The sequence below is a fragment of the Pristiophorus japonicus genome, chromosome 3 (genome assembly GCF_044704955.1).
Source record: "Pristiophorus japonicus isolate sPriJap1 chromosome 3, sPriJap1.hap1, whole genome shotgun sequence".
In the NCBI taxonomy this organism is placed as follows: domain Eukaryota; kingdom Metazoa; phylum Chordata; class Chondrichthyes; family Pristiophoridae; genus Pristiophorus; species Pristiophorus japonicus.
The window spans coordinates 251,862,951-251,879,956 of record NC_091979.1 but is presented as its reverse complement, the minus strand read 5'-3'; the positions used below and the strand labels follow the sequence as shown (position 1 = coordinate 251,879,956).

General features: G+C 45.1%; 1 protein-coding gene across 1 annotated transcript in view; it reads right to left on the bottom strand.

Moving 5' to 3' along the window:
- Nucleotides 1-17,006, bottom strand: part of shoc2 (SHOC2 leucine rich repeat scaffold protein) — a 127,192-nt gene that overhangs the window by 69,731 nt on the left and 40,455 nt on the right. The window contains exon 2 of the mRNA XM_070876547.1: nt 8,100-9,056. Coding sequence (XP_070732648.1) covers nt 8,100-8,799 — 700 coding nt within the window. The 5' untranslated portion in view covers nt 8,800-9,056. The remainder of the gene's footprint in view (nt 1-8,099; nt 9,057-17,006) is intronic.

Below are 17,006 nucleotides of genomic sequence, written 5' to 3'. Positions count from 1 at the left end.
GGACCCAAATTTCCCCAGGAGTTGTTCCATTTTTTTGGAGCAACTTGATTTTTCTGGAGTATCTTTTTAGTTGCAATTCTGGCCATTTAATTTGCGCCAGTGTAAGTGAGTTAAGTTAGGTTTTTTTTAACGTTTTGTTTTTTTTTCCAAAAAGGGGCATTACCAGACAGTTTTTTAAGCAAGTTTAGCCAGCTAAAGGTTACTCCAAACAAACATAGGCCAGCGTAAGTGGGCACTCTTGTACATTCAGAAAAACCTTGCGGTGTCTTAAGAAATCAGCGCAGGCAGCCAGAGATTGGCGGGGGGAGGGGGACCTTGCACAGCACTAAACACCTTCACAGCAACATTAAAGAAGAATACATTTAAAGCACCAAGCACTAAACAAAGCAGTACATTGGCAACAAGCACAAAAAGTAATAAGCAATTAATTAATAAAAAATAGAAGGAACCCTGCACCTAAAGCACCAAGACCAAAGTAATAAGCAATCAGTAAATAACACACAAAAAATAGAAGTCCTACCTTAGTGAACACAGCAGGCCGCCAATGAGGGAGCCCATTCGGCCAGGGCTAAGGATGGCGTGCTTTGGGGCCCCTCCCACACAGCCTGCAGCGCGCAGAGATTTGGCCTGCCAGGAGATACTGCACATGCGCGCAGACTCTAGCGCACATGTGCAGAGGTCCCAGCACTGTTTTCAGCGCCGGGACCGGGCTCCACCCCTAATCTACTGGGCCATGCTACGCCACCACCGAGGAGAGGCTGGGGAGCAATCGGAATCGGGAGGAAGATTTTCGGTACGCTTGAAGGTGGACAAAAGCAGCGCACCTTGGATGAGGGCACCAGAAAAAGGGGTTGGGGAAATTTGAGCCCATAGAATTGAAAAGTAGGGAAGTTATGCTAAACCTATATCGAAGCTTTGAGAGTACTGTGTACAGTTCTGGTCGCCATATTATAAAAAGGATATAGAGGCATCGGAGAGGGTGCAGAGAAGATTTACAAGGATGACACCAGATATGCAAGGGTATACATATTAGGAAAAGATGAACAGGCTGAGTCTCTTGAAAAAAGGCTGAGGCGTGACCCGAGGTCTTTAAAATTACGAAAGGTTTTGATAGTGGATACAGCGAGAACAGGGCTCAAAATTGACCAGGAGTTGCCCCTTTTTTTTGGGAGCAACTTAATTTTTCTGGAGTATCTTAAAAATCCCCATTTTGCACATTCAATTTGCGCCAGTGTAAGTGAGTTAGTTAGGATTTTTTTTAAGTTTAGTTTTTTTTCCAAAAGGGGGAGTTACCAGCCACCTACACCTCTTTTGGCCATTTAGGCCACTTTGGACAGCTAATAGTTACTCCAAACTAACTTAGGCCAGCGTATGTGGCCACTTGTGGCTGCACAGAAAACCCTTGCGGAGAGAAAAGAAATCAGGTAGGTACTTAATTATTTGACTAAAGAATGTGAATAAGATCAAACAGCTATACAGGACATGATAAAGTTTGCAAAGTTAATTTACTAAACACAGACGCATTCATGGAAGCTTAAACTACAAAAATAAAATAAGTAAAAGATAGTTGAATTAAATTGCCCTAATCTCTCAACTAATTAAAGATAATTCAAGAAAGTGATTCGGCACAAGGACAATCCCACAGCAAACCCCCATAGACTTCAGCCCTTAACCATGTGTAGTGTGATTTCTGCCCCACTACTATAATTCTGCAAAAAGTCCCAAATGGAAAGGATATGACAGTTTCTGGGTGGCAGCACATCATTGCTTGTGCCAACAAATCATTACTTGCCACAACAAATCTTAGCAAGCATTAACATAATGAGCAGCAAACAGCAATGCTATTCAAACAAAGCACAAGAGATAAAATGCTGAACTGGAGCTTTTAAGCTGGCTTCAAAGTGGAGAGCTGCATAGTGCCAGTCATACTTGGAATCGCATTTTAAAATAACCAAACAGCAGCTAACTGCTTCCCGTATTTTGCAATAATTATGGAGTTATGTACTTAAGTATAAACATACTACAACACGCCATTGCAGCCACATGTTCTCGATGTCCGGTCCGAACGACGCATTTTCTCCTGCAGCAGGCCGGCTTGTGCGGTAGGCCACTCGGCCTGGGATAGGGGCGGGACGCATTGGGTTCCACACTGCAGCACGCACAGAGAGGCTAGGGGCAGGAACTACTGTGCATGCGCGCACACTCCAATGCGCGTGTGAAGAGCTGCTGGCACTGCTTCTGGCACAGGGCCCTAGCTCCGCCCCCTAATCGACTGGCCACGCCGTGCCAATCCCCAGGAGAGGCAACACAGCGGCCAGAATTGGAGGGCATTTTTTCGGTGCCCTTTTCATCCTATAAAAGCGGCGCAACTCTGGTGATTGCGGCAAAAATCTGCAGGGGCCAATTTTGAGCCCAATGTATCCACTTGTGGGGAAGAGCATAGCTAGAGGTCATCAACAATAACTTGTATTTATATAGCGCCTTTAACGTAGTAACACAACCCAGGGCGCTTCACAACAGTATCACAAGACAAAACAGATAAATTTGACACCGAGCCACAAAGAAAAAATTAAGGCAGATTACCAAAAGCTTAGTTAAAGAGGTAGGTTATAAGGAGTATCTTAGAGGAAAGAGAGGTTAGAGAGGCAGAGAGGTTCAGGGAGGGAGTTCCAGAGCTTAGGGCTCAAACATCTGAAGGCACAGCCACCAATGGTTGAGCAGTTATAATGAGGGATGTTCAAAAGGGCAGAATTTGAGGAGCGAAGACATCTTGTGGGGTTGAGGCTGAAAAAGAAAAGCAATAGGGAATTCAGAAGAAACGTCTTTACCCAAACAGTGGTGAGAATGTGGAACTCGTTGTCACGGAGTGGTTGAAGTGAATAGTATAGATGCATTTAAGAGGAGGCTATACAAGCATATGCGGGAGAAGGGAATATAGGGTTATGCAGATAGATTTAGATGAGGAAAGACGGGAGGAGGTTCAAGTGAAGCATAAACACTGGCATGGACTGGTTGGGCCAAACGGTCTGTTTCTGTGCTGTATATCCTATGTAACCCAATGTAATACCCAACAAATCAATCTCAGTCTTGAACATTTCAATTGACCCAGCAGCCACAGCCTTATGGATGGGTGTGGGGTGAGAGAAGAATGTTCCAGATTTCAACTAGACTTTGTGTGATAAGTGCTTCCTGATTTCACTCCTAAATGGCGTTGCAATCATTTAAAGATTATGTCCCCTTCTTTTGGATTCACCAACCAGAGGAAACCGTTCCTTGATCTAATCTATTGAATATCTTTATCATTTTTAAACCTTTGATTAAATCACTCTTAACCTTCTAAATTGAAGGCACTACAAACAAAGTTTATGCAACCTGTCCTCAAAATGTACCCTTTAAAGCCCAGATATCATTCTGGTTTGAGGTCATCCTCATCAAAATATTTTCTCAACGGTTTAGAGACTAGGGCCCCAAGTGTCCACATGATTTGCTCCTGATTTTTTAGGAGCAACTGGTGTAGAACAGAGTATCTTAGAAATCGGAATTCTCGTCATTTAGTTTGCTCCAGTTCTAGTCAGTTAGAACAGTTTCACTTTGGAACAGAATTTTTTTTCCAAAAGGGGGCGTGTCCGGCCACTTACGCCTGATTTCAAAGTTTCGTGAGTGAAAACTTACTCCAAACTAACTTAGAATGGAGTAAGTGAAAATTTTTGTATGCTCGAAAAAACCTTGTCTACACTTTAGAAAATCAGGCGTAGGTTACAAATCAGGCGTAGGGAATGGTGGGGGGGGGGGGGTGTTTAAAGGGAAGTTTACAAACATTAAACACTTCAGTTTTACAAATAAAGAGCCATCATCAATAATAAATGATAAATACATCAATAAATCAACCAATAAAATCAAAAAAAAATTAATAAGAAATAATTTTTTTTTTAAATCAATAAATAAAACATTTTCTACTTACCGACATCAGCACCGGGAGCCCTCCAACAGCGTGCTGGGATGCCCCCCTCAGTGTGTCTCTGTCTGTCTGTGTGTGTCAGTCAGTGTCTGTGTTTCTGACAGCGAGCAGAGGGAGGGGGGAGGAGGGAGAAAAAGGAGATTGGGGGGGGGGGGGGGGAAGGAAAGGAGATGGGGGGGGGGGGGAAGAAGAAAGGAGATGGGGGGGGGGGGAAGAAGAAAGGAGATGGGGGGGGGGGGGGAAGAAGAAAGGAGATGGGGGGGGGGGGAGAAGAAGAAAGGAGATGGGGGGGGGGGGGGAGAAGAAAGGAGATGAGGGGGAGAAAAGGAGATGGGGGGGGGGAGAAAAGGAGATGGGGGGGGGGGAGAAAAGGAGATGGGGGGGGGGGAGAAAAGGAGATGGGGGGGGGGAGAAAAGGAGATGGGGGGGAGAAAAGGAGATGGGGGGGAGAAAAGGAGATGGGGGGGGGAGAAAAGGAGATGGGGGGGGAGAAAAGGAGATGGGGGGGGAGAAAAGGAGATGGGGGGGGAGAAAAGGAGATGGGGGGGGAGAAAAGGAGATGGGGGGGGAGAAAAGGAGATGGGGGGGGAGAAAAGGAGATGGGGGGGAGAAAAGGAGATGGGGGGGAGAAAAGGAGATGGGGGGGAGAAAAGGAGATGGGGGGGAGAAAAGGAGATGGGGGGGAGAAAAGGAGATGGGGGGGAGAAAAGGAGATGGGGGGGGAGAAAAGGAGATGGGGGGGGAGAAAAGGAGATGGGGGGGGAGAAAAGGAGATGGGGGGGAGAAAAGGAGATGGGGGGGAGAAAAGGAGATGGGGGGGGAGAAAAGGAGATGGGGGGGGAGAAAAGGAGATGGGGGGGGAGAAAAGGAGATGGGGGGGGAGAAAAGGAGATGGGGGGGAGAAAAGGAGATGGGGGGGGAAGAAAAGGAGATGGGGGGGGAGAAAAGGAGATGGGGGGGGAGAAAAGGAGATGGGGGGGGAGAAAAGGAGATGGGGGGGGAGAAAAGGAGATGGGGGGGGAGAAAAGGAGATGGGGGGGGGGGGGAAAAGAGAGAAAAAAGGAGATGGGGGAGGGAGGCTGAACGGGCCGGGTCCGAGACTTCGGGCAGGGCCCGTCCCCAGCACCAGATTTACAGGTAGGTGGCATTGGGTCAGGTCGGGGGGTTGGTGGGAGGGAGCTCGGTTCGGGATCGGGTTGGGGGGAGGGAGGGAGATGGAGGTCAGGTCGGGGGCAGGGAGGTCAGGTCGGATCCAGTCCAGAGGCGGGGGGTAGGGGGTGTCAGGTCCGGTGCGGGGGCGGGGGGGGGGGGGGGGGAGGAAAGCGCGGGTGTCATGTCGGGTCCGGTCCGGGGGCAGGGGGGGGAGCGGGTGTCAGGGGTGGGAAGCGGGAGTTGAGTCGAGTCGGGTCGGGAAGCAGGAGCTGGCCATGGGAGGAGCCTTATTCACGCAGCCCCAGTGAGGCCATTCGGTCAAGGCTTGGGGCTGCGTACTTCGGGCCCCTCCCACACAGTTTCGGGCGCCTGGAGCTACTGCACTTGCGTGCCCACTGTAGCGCACATGTGCAGAGGTCCCGGCACTGTTTTCAGCGCCGAGGGCCTGCAGGGAGGTGGAGAATACGGAGGGTTTTTTTAAGGCGCACTTTGAGGCGCGAAAAACGGGCGTCCAGGTCGGGACTGCGCCATTCTAGGCGCGGCTCGAAACTTGGGCCCTAGGAGTTGCGGTGGAGTAAAGGGATTTAGGTGTCTCTATACACAAAACACAAAGCTTTTGAACAGGTACAAAAGGTAATCAAAAAGGCTAATGGAATGCTGGTCTTTATCGCAAGGGGGTTGGAATACAAAAGAGTGAGGAAGTGATACTTCAGTTGTACAGAGCCTATGTTAGACCCCACTTGGAGTTCAAAACTGCGTTGAGTTGTGCAGCAAATCTCTCGAAAGATATATTGCTGTTGGAAGGGATGCCGTACAGATTCACAGATAAGAACATTGGATATTCATTTTGTCTCCAACTGCAGTCAATAATATTTAAATGGAAAATTGCTGAACTGGCCTCGACTGTAAAATACAATCTACGGAATCAAGTTTTCAAACCTGAAGCTGCCGAGGATGAAGCACATGCTCATATCAAAGAGAGTTCATAGGAGGCAGAGAACCAATTAAATGGGCATCTCCCAATGGCCCAATCTCTAACCAACACAGTAAATGTGAATACTTTTATAAATAATTTTAAAGCCAAAGCTAGCAACTATGTGGCTGCAGCAATGATTCAAATAGCTAAAACTGTTATAAGCTGCATCACTGTGGGTTTTTTAAATCTGAATTGATGCTTCGATAGAATATTTGAGAATACATTTGCATAGCCCTCATTACAGTAACCACTCATTCTTAGGAAGTTCATTCTGAGGCAATGTGTTAGTGAAAATGATGCTGGAATTACTATTTACTGTTGAAAGAGGCGCTATGTTTTCACTAGTGGTGTGGCACTAGTTACTAATAATGCAATGCCACAAATGTTTCACAGAACATTATGCATAGAATTGCCATTTTAAATGTAGGTATGTTTTCTCACTCACATGAAGCTTCATCCACATCAGTTCATTTGCAGTTCAGTGAATTACTACAAGCCCAATATATAAGAATTCACTACAAATTGATAGAGGGTAGCAAGACTTTTGATGCAACAATGTTAAAAAAATAAAGTTTCCTTCAAAGAAATGAAGACACTTAAATATTGAAGTATTTCCCTGAAATGTTGATAGGAACCTAGACTTAATATCTTCTATAAATGGCATTTTCCTCTCGATTGCAATATCTCTGAGTCATTATCTTAACTTGCTTTGCAGTGATTTATTGAATCCCACTGCATAGGCTCAAGAAAGGGAGAGCTATCACAACCTGGCTAATGACAAGTAAAACTGGTTAGAAAAAGGGGCACTGTGGCATTAAACAGCATTACTAATCCCTTGTTCCCATTTACTAAAAAATGTAAAGCTATAGACTACAATTCCCAGCATATTTTCAATGTAAAGGATATAATTAAAGAATCTTGCTAGTGTTAGTCATCTGAAATCCAATCCTTTCTCAATAGTTTTGAAAAGACACACACACCTGCAGCTCCATTAATGAAAGGGGTTAATTAATTTACAAAGTAACTTCAGCGTCCTACAAAGATACGCACAGAATTAACTTGTGATATCAAAAGCACTAGTTCCTTTAAAAAAGTAAATACAAAATAATACTGGAAGATTGTCAGATGTACAGGCAGTAAACCATTCTCAGGGTCCAGGTGATGAACGACTCAGGCTTCATACTTGCAGTTCGGGATGTCCTCTGAACCCTGACTGAATTACTGCCTTGTGATCCACTGCCAGCCTTCCAGCATTCTGTGCAGACAAAGCATTTGATAAGAGTGTTTACAGTTTTGCACTTCCGAACTTCAGAGGTCCACTGAGATATTACACCTGTCACGGAACATAGGAACAGGATTAAGCCATTCAGCCCCTCGAACCTGTTCCGCCATTTAATGAGATCATGACTGATCTGCGACCATATACCCAGCTTTGCTCCATAACCCTCAATACCACTGGTTAACAAAAAGCTATCGATCTCAAATTTAAAATTAATTGATCTAGCAACAATTTCTGTTTGCAGAAGAGTTCCGAACTTCTACCACCATTTATGTAGAAGCGTTTCCTAATTTCACTCCTGAAAGGTCTGGCTCTAATTTTTAAGACTATGCCCTCTAGTTCCAGACTTCCCAACCAGCAGAAATAGTTTCTCTCTATCTACCTTATCTGGTACCCTTAATAAATTGAAAACTTCAATCAAGTCACCCCTTAACCTTCTAAATTACAGGGAATGTAACCCTAATTTGTGTAATCTCACCTCGTAATTTAACCCTTGCTCACCTCTTCGCAAGTTAACAAAAATGATTGAACTTGCATTTAGTATTGGAGATATTACTCCAATTTGTATAGCTAAACTGTGTGCAGTCAATACACATAAAAACAGATCAATAAAGAATGAAACCCTCAAAAAAGAACACTGCAATCAGTTATGTCACAATAACATTTTCAATAAACCTGCAAGGAAAAGGGATCAAAATTGCACCGGACACTCAGGGAAGACACAGAACACCTACCTATTTCAGCAGGGAGCTGTTTAATTTTGTTCTCGCGGATACTCAGCATCGTAAGTTTGGATAGATTTCTGATGTCCTTCTCCACGGTAGTTATGCGGTTAAACCGCAGGTAGAGAGTGGTGAGGGAAATCAGCTTGTATACTACTGCAGGGATTTCTCGCAGTTTGTTGTGCCGTAGATCAAGCATTCGCAATTTCTTCAAATTATCGAGAGAGTCAGGCAAACTTGTAAGTGAATTCTCACTCAGTGCCAGGGTGACCAAGTTCACAAGGCATCCCAGTTCTACTGGCAAACACTGCAACTTGTTACTATACAAATAAAGCTCAGTTAATTGGGTCAATTCCTTGATTGACGTTGGAAGCATGTGAATAGATCTCTTGGCCAAGTCCAAACGCATTGCATTCTCCTCACGACACTTATTTAACTCTTTAACCACTTCAGCATTACTCGATTTTTTACGTCCTGGTGCTGGATTTGGCCGTTTTATTGTATTGTCCACTTGGAATTGCACGCCTGGTTGTACCCCACTAGATTCTTTCTTTCCTTCTTTGGCATCTTTCCCTTTGGTCTTGGATTCTTTCTCTTTACCATCTTTCCCAAAGCCACCAGAAGCCTTTGTATCCCTTTCTTTGTCCTTTCCCAATGAAACTTTAGGGTCCTTTTCTTTGCAGTCTTTTTCTTTTCCTAGTGTACTACTCATAGTGGCTGCAAAATAAGTAGCCAACTAGGTAACGTTTATAAAAACACAATGGAGCAAATTCCTATCTTCAAAGGTTAAACGGTTCGTATTTAAAATGTTCTAGGAAACCAAGTAAAATGGAGCAAGAAGTCTGATATGGTACCAAACTGCACATTTGTCGTTAATGGACATCATCTCCAGCTTTAATCTGGAACGGAACTGCTATCCACATGTTGAACATTCCAAGTCTCCTGGATCATGCGTCAGTAAAAGTATTCCTGCAATAAACAAAAAGGATAAAATATGATTAAAGTAGGTGCCAGCAAAGCAACTGCATGCATATCAAGCATTTCTTAAATAAAAGAATGATTTCTCCAACTAGGAATACCCAATATGAAAATAGAATGACATTATTCTTAATTCAATTATTTACAAATTAAGGTTTATAATTTCAGGATCCTGTGTCTCAACTTCTTTAATGACCCCAACATCTCTGTTCATCACCTAAAAACTGAAGTTTTAGGTTTACTAAAGTAACTACCTGCACTGTTCCTAGAGACTGGATGGAGACGAGCTAGGTAAAGAGAAAAGGGGCCACAACCGAAGAGAACAGATGGCGAGAAAGAAAAAAAAAATCAGGGTGAGAGAGAGGAGGAAAGGAGCCAAAAAAGAGATATTGCAGTGTGAAGAAAGGCACAGGTGAGACTGTGATCCAGGACAGCACAAAAAGGTGTCCTTCAAAAAATAAACAGGGAGAGGGGGAAGAGTAGATAGGAACAGCTGCAGTTTGAATGCCTAATACGCAGTAATGAGCAGGAGTCAGGGCAGTGCTATACAAGGTAGAGAAGCTAAATATCTCTGGAGCAACTGGTTTAAATACTTGATAGACTGGATCAATATTGTAGCGAGCTGTGGCACTTGCCTGGTTATGAAATAAGGAGCTTATAAATATGAAAGGAGTTGGTAAGAGACAACAGCCCAGAGATATGAAATTAAAAGCAACTTGCAATCCTGATGTCGATCCAAGATTGGGATATTAGACATTCAGTATTGCAAAGCCTTGTGATTACAAGCACACGTTTTCAGTCTTATATTTCTGTATAAAAAATAATCAAGTACAATAATTATACAACAGAGTCTCAGCATGATACAATATCATTTATTGAGTGCATGGCTAAGGCTGCAAAACCAACATATATAATTTAAAATCAAGGAAATTATCCATGCTCCTTTGAATTTCCCTCACACTTCTTCTAAACTCCAAGTGCATCATCCTACATGCTCTTTGCCCTCCCTACATCCTCACTATAATGAAATAAAGACTTACCTTCCCTTAATCTATTCCAGAATCTCAAAACTGTGGAACTCTACATCTTGTAACAATATTCTTGTGGTTATATGATGCAAATAGAAATTATTGTATTCTGCAATCACTGTTCCAAATAACCTCTAAAATAATCCGCATGTTTTGCTTGAACTCAACAAATTTGAACCAATTCTGCAGTCAGCATTCAGGCTCTGCTTTTAAGAAGCTTCATGCAAAAATGAAGAGATCAAATAATAAATAATTTGCGATGCTTGTTTTGTGAATCGAAACATTACAGTTGTTTCTTAGTGGGTAGCACACTCACCTCGGTCAGAAAGTTGTGGGTTCAAGTACCACTCCAGGGGACTTGCACACAAAACTAAGCTGACACTTCGGTGAAGTGCTAAGGGAGCGCTGCACTATCGGAGGTGCCGTCTTTCGATTGAGACGTTGAGGCAGACAGGGCCCGAGTTTAAGCAGATGTAAAAAGATCCCATTGCACTATTTCAAAGAAGAGCATGGGGAGTTGTCCCCAGTGCCCTGGCCAATATTTATCCCTCAGTCAACATAACAAAGAAACAGATTACCTGGTTATCACCACATTATGGGAGCTTCCTGTGCGCAATTTGACTACCGCGTTTCCTACATTACAGCAGTGACTACACTCCAAAAGTACTTCATTGACTGTAAAACACAGACGATGGCCGTGAAGCAAGTCTTTTTCATTCACACCGTTTCCTTTCTTTGATTATTGTCACCTTCTTAAAACTCAAGCTGGCATTATGCATGCTCAGCTTCCTGATTTACCTAGTCTCCTTTTCTTTTCAACTGTGGCAATGTCCTGCACCAACAGTCTTTACCCTTCACCTTCCAATTTAAAAAAAGAGCACCAAGAAATCCCAGGATAAGATGAACACGTTTTCTGCTCTGCGCTGCTTTGTACAGCTCCCTTTTGCAGAGTTGGCACATCACAAGTCACGTGTGCAGCTTTACAATACTGAAATCAGACACTCTGCTCTTTCACAGCAAAAAGATTTCATATATTTGCTTGAAGGGCACTTGTGCAGTAAATTCTCTTTCCAAACACACTATGGCCCTACGTAGTCAAGGCCAACAGTGACTGCTGAACTGGATATTATGAAGTTCTATGCCATTTGTTTTTCTTAAAATCTTAAATCACTTCGAGTGAAACGGATATCACTGCCAAACAAAGTAACCGATATGGTGGTAACATTTCCCATCCCACCTTTCTTCTTTACAATAAATTCTAATAGAGCCATGGTAGAACCACAATAAAATAATGGTGCTGTGCCATACTTTGACAAACAGTTCAATTATTTCACAAACTGGTCATTTAGAGTGAGTGAAAACAACATATGAAAGCTGGCAGGTATAGAATTTGTCAGCATAGGTGGGCACTATTCAGCTCTTTGTATCGGCACTGAAAAAGCTATTCAAATAGTCCCTTTTCCTAAAACTTCATTTTTCTTGTTCAAATATTTATCCACTTCCTTTTTAAAAGCCATCATTGATTCCACTTGCACCATTGATAGTTCTGGTGGGCCACTCCACATCCCAACAACCCTCTGCATATAACAGTTTCTCCAAACCTCTCCCGCCATTAGTTTGGTGAGCAGAAATTTATGCCTTCTGGTTACGGATTCACCAAACTAAATGAATTATTAGACTCATCAAAACCTCTTCACTTTGAACACCTCTATCAGTTCTCCTTTTCGCCTTCATTCTTCAAATGAAAACAGCAGCTCCAATTTCTCTCATCTCTCCTCAAACTCATGAAAGAAAGACTCAGTGTCAGCTTTGGCGCAGGAGGGTAGCACTCTCGTCTGAGTCAGAAGGTTGTGGGTCCAAGTCCCACTCCAGGAAATTGTAGTACAAAAAGAAATCGAAGCCAACACTCCAGTGCAGTGCTGAGGAAACGCTGCACTGTCTGAGGGGCCACCTTTCAGAAAAGACCGTTAAACGGAGGACCTGTCTGCTCCCACAGGTGGACGTAAAATATTCCATGGTACAATTTCGAAGAACAGCAGGGGAGTTATCCCCAGGTTCCTGGCCAATATTTATCCCTCCATCAACATAACAAAAACAGATTATCTGGTCATTATCACATTATTGTTTGTGAGAGTTTAATGTGCATAAATTGGCTGCTGCGTTTCCCAAGTTACAACACTGACTACACTTCAAAAGAACTTCATCCGAACATGCAGGAGTAAGCCATTTGGCCCCACGAGCCTGCTCCACCATTCAATAAGATCATGGCTGATCTGATCCTGGCCTCAACTCCACTTCCCTGCCCGCTCTCCATAACCCTCGACTCCCTTATCATTCAAAAATCTGTCTATCTCCACCTTAAATATATTCAAAAACTCACCTCCACAGCTCTCTGGGGTAGAGAATTCCAAAGATTCACAACCCTCAGAAGAATTTCTCCTTATTTCTGTTTTAAATGGGCGGCCCCTTATTCTGAAACTATGTCCCTAGTTCTAGGCTCCCCTATGAGGGGAAACATCCTCTCTGCATCTACCCTGTCAAGCCCCCTCAGAATCTTATGTTTCAGTAAGATCACACCTCATTCTTCTAAACTCCAATGAATATAGGCACAACCTTTCTTCATATGACAAGCCCTTCATCTCAGGAACCAACCTCATGAACCTTCTCTAAACTTCTATGCAAGTATATCCTTCCTTAAATAAGGAAACCAAAACTATTACTTTTGTACTGTACCTATGACTCCACGACTCAAACTGTACTGACCTTAATCCTTTATTCCTAACTCGAGTGAGGCAGCCGCATGGTGGCTCCCCCCTTTTATACAGCCCCTGCCACCAGGGCAGGACAGGAAACACCGGTCTCCACCAGTTGTACTCTCTAGTGGTGCCAGCATGTATATACAGTGTAAACCTTATTTATAGTACATCAGGTAAACAAGTCTCCATCTTATGCAACTATACAGAGTATATCTATAGTCTGCATATATATCACTCTCCCCCAAGTCCTTTGTGCCAATTACCTTTGCACTATGTGCTCTGGCTTCGCTCTCCCCAGACTTAAGTGCCGATAACCCTTGCACCTTGGCTGTGCTATGGCTTGGCTCTCTCCCTGTTAACCCACAAGTCCTTTTGCCACAACATTGGGTAGTGGTTACCAGTTTCAATGGTTCGATGATGCAGTGGAGGTTCCAGAGGATCCGTGTGCGGGTCCATGGCTATATACATCCATTGCCCCCCCACCCCCACAGCGAGATCATGCAGCTGGCCCGTTACATAAACATACAGGATCAGACACAGGGCAAGCACAAAGAAAGGAAAAAAAAATTTTTTTTTTTTTTTTAAAGTTTGTATCGTGACACCTTGGTTCAGTGACTTACATTAGCTACATTTTACGGTCGTGCGCCAGGATTGGGTAGATTGCATAATTAGTTCAGTCGTGGTCAGTACTGAGGTAGCAGTACAGGTATGCGAGGACGCTAGTTCCAGAGCAACCGGACAGGGTCCTAGTCGTCTGATGGCAGCACTGCGCCCCCTGCTAGTGGGGTGGGCTTGGTTCGGTCACCTTGCCAGGACTCAGGACCTTTGCCTAGTGGTGGGCAGAGCCACAGATGTGTGTGGCCTCCCTGTCCTCCTTTGGAGGGCTGCAGAATCTCTAATGGTGTTGGGAACCTGGCTGTTCCAGGTCCTGTTTGGGGAACTCGCTGGTTCTGACCTTTCGCTCCTAGACATGGCCGAGGTAGCGACTGGGTCTGGGGGCTGTGCCGTCTCCACCCAGATGGTGGGCAACGGCGGCCGACTGCGTGTATTGGCTCAGTTTTCGTTTCCAGGTCCATGGTAAATAGTGCCATTGGGTACCTGTAGCGTGGGAGAGACCTGGGACAGGGTATCAGGATCAGTGCCTTCACCATCCTGAGGTCGCTGGCCTATAACTTGAGGGGGACACCTGGGGCAGGGAATCTTTACCATCCCGAATTCGCTCGCTTGCTACTTTTGGGAACACACTTCCCAACATCTCGCAACATTTTGTTCGTTTCCCTGCCACGCCATGCTGCTCCTCGCTGCAGCTGGAACGCCACCTTGCCTCTGTCCTCGAGGTTGACTGCCTTGATCCTTCTCTCTTGCGATTCTGCCACAAAAGCTGGAAGAGTGTCTGTGAATTCGATCTTCCTCCCCAGGAGTCCTGCCACTGGAGCTGGGAAGGTACTTTTTAGGTCATTCCGGTCGGATTATTGCCACGCGGTCATGATGGACGTCTGTGCCTCAGGTGCTGCACTGGTCTGTTCTCTGGTGCCTGGCCCAAGCGAAGGTGAGGTTTTGCTCAGCCTCAGAGCACGGGGGACATCGATTGCTGGAGTGAAGAGGTCTTCCCATTTCCACTGGATCTTCCCCATCCACCTTCTTCCGAGTAGCGCTGGACCATCACCTGCAACAATCCAGAGGTAACTTGTGCACGCCATTATGGATTACACTTACAGCCGCACTACCAAGGACTGGGATCAGCTCCTTGGTGTAGGTGCGCAATTTTTCCTGTATTGGAACCTGCTCGGATCAGTTTTCGTTCCATAGCCTCTCAAAGGCATCCTGGCTCATCACTGACTGGCTCGCTCCCGTGTCCACTTCCATGAAGACTGGAACGCCGTTTATCTCAACTTCCATCTTCACTGGAGGACAATCGGTGGTGCAGGTATACACTCCATACAGAGCTGCCTCTCTGGCCAAATCATCATACTCCCCGCTGGATTCAAAGTCATCTACCGACTCCTCTGCTAGACGGTGAGTTGTATTCCTTTTACACATACGCTGGAGGTGGCCCTTCGTGTTACAGGTTTTGCATACGTATTCAGCAAACCAAGATGAGCCCTATAGTTTCCTCCGCAACACCAGCATGGTGCTACTCGATTAGCACCCCTCGGCGGACCCGGAGTTCTGAAAGCCTGTGGTCTGTGCTCTCTGTCCTGGGCAGAGCCACGTTCTACAGTCTTGTCTGTGAAAGGCACCATTCGATGTACAGTACTTGCCGGGTTTGAGTCCACAGGATGAATGATTTTGCTTGGTGCTGCAGGTCAAGGTCATGAACGCCTGACTGATGCTGATGGCTTTCTGCAGGTTGACTGTGGTGTCGGCAGATAATAGCTTGTGAAGGAGGCCCTCGTGGCCAATTCCTATAATGAAGATGTCTCGCAATGCTTCGTTAATGTGCGTGCCAAAATCACACGGTGCCGCAAGTCTCCTGAGGTCGGCTGCATATTTTGCAACTCCTGGCCCTCAGGTCTGCGGTGAGTGTAGAATCTGTGCCTCTCTTTTGGTTTAAATTGGTCGTGAATTAGTTTAGTCAGCTCGTCGTATGTCTTATCCTTGGCCTTCGTGGGTGCCAGCAAGTCCCTGACAAAGCGGTAGACCTTGGGCCCACAACTGGTCAGCAGTATAGCCTTGTGCTTTTCTGCCAATTTCCGTCTCCCGTGCCAGGTCGTTTGCTACAAAATATAGCTCGAGCCTTTCCGTGAAGGCATCCCAATCATCACCCTCTGCGAAGTCTTTTAGTGTGCCAAAGGTAGCCATAATATCGCGTGAAAGTCCTTATTCTCGTCGCTAGTTATCATGTTTGTAATGTACCCATGAATGACTCCATGAGGCAATGTGTTGTACTCAAACTGTAGTGATCCTGGTCCATTATTCCTAACTCCAGAGTGAGGCAGCCACATGGTGGCTCCCTTTTTTTTTTTTACAGCCCCTGCCACCAGGGCAGGACAGGAAACCCTGGTCTCCACCCATTGCACCCTCTAGTGGTGCCAACATGTATATACACAGTGTAAACCTTATTGATCGTACATCAGGTAAACAAGTTTCCATCTTATGCAACTATACAGTGACTACAGAGTATATCGATAGTCTGCATATATAAGAAAAACTGTATGCAGTACTCCAGGTGTGGTCTTACCAACACCCTGTACAGTTGGAGCAGGATTTCCCTACTTTTATACTCCATCCCCCTTGCAATAAAGGCCAATATTCCATTTGCCTTCCTGATTATTTGCTGTACCTGCATGCTAACTGTGTGTTTCAGGTTTTTAAAAAAAACAGATCCCACTGTACTGCAGCATTTTGTAAGCACTCATTTAAATAATAATTTGCTTTTTTATTTTTCCTACCAAAGTGGATAACCTCACATTATAGTACATCTGCCAAATTTTTACCCACTCACTGGGCCCTGGTAGAACGGCACACCTCAGAGGCCCGCCTAATTTCTAGAACTCAAAAAGCACCAAATACTTACCTCGTGATTCTCTGATATCCGTAGGCCCGTTTCCAGCTCAGCACGGTGCAGCAGGAGCTGCTGGGGTCGGAGCAAACGCATTCTGACCAAACACTGCCGACAGGGGGGTGGGGCTAGGGCCCAGCATCAGTTTGAGCGCCGGCATCGTTGCACATGCGCGTTGGAGCGTGCGCGCATGCACAATGGCACACAAACATTGGCAATCGACCATCTTTAAAGGGACATGCAGAAGTGTGTGGAGCTGTGCAAAGCCTTCCGACTTGAGTTTTTGCACCTGAAGGAGTGCAGTTAGCAGTACTGTGGAAGAAATCAGCTGCTGGAATCAGTGAGTGCTGTTTGTTGCTGCTGAACTTCCAGAACAAGTGCTGCATAGGTGCATGCAAAATAAGGACTGTGTTTTGAAAAATCAGTGTCAATTCAATACAGCACAGCAATGGAACAATGTCCACCAAGAACGAAGAATTTCTTGCATGAGGAAGTGGAGACACTAGTTAATGTAATTGAGCAGAGATGGCAGGAACTGGATACCAGCAACAGAGGTCGCACAAAAGTGTCACCCAAAGAAATGAAGAAACGCTGGAACCAAGTTGCAGAAGATTACTGTGCAGTGGTGCATATCATGAGATCTGGAAGCCAATGT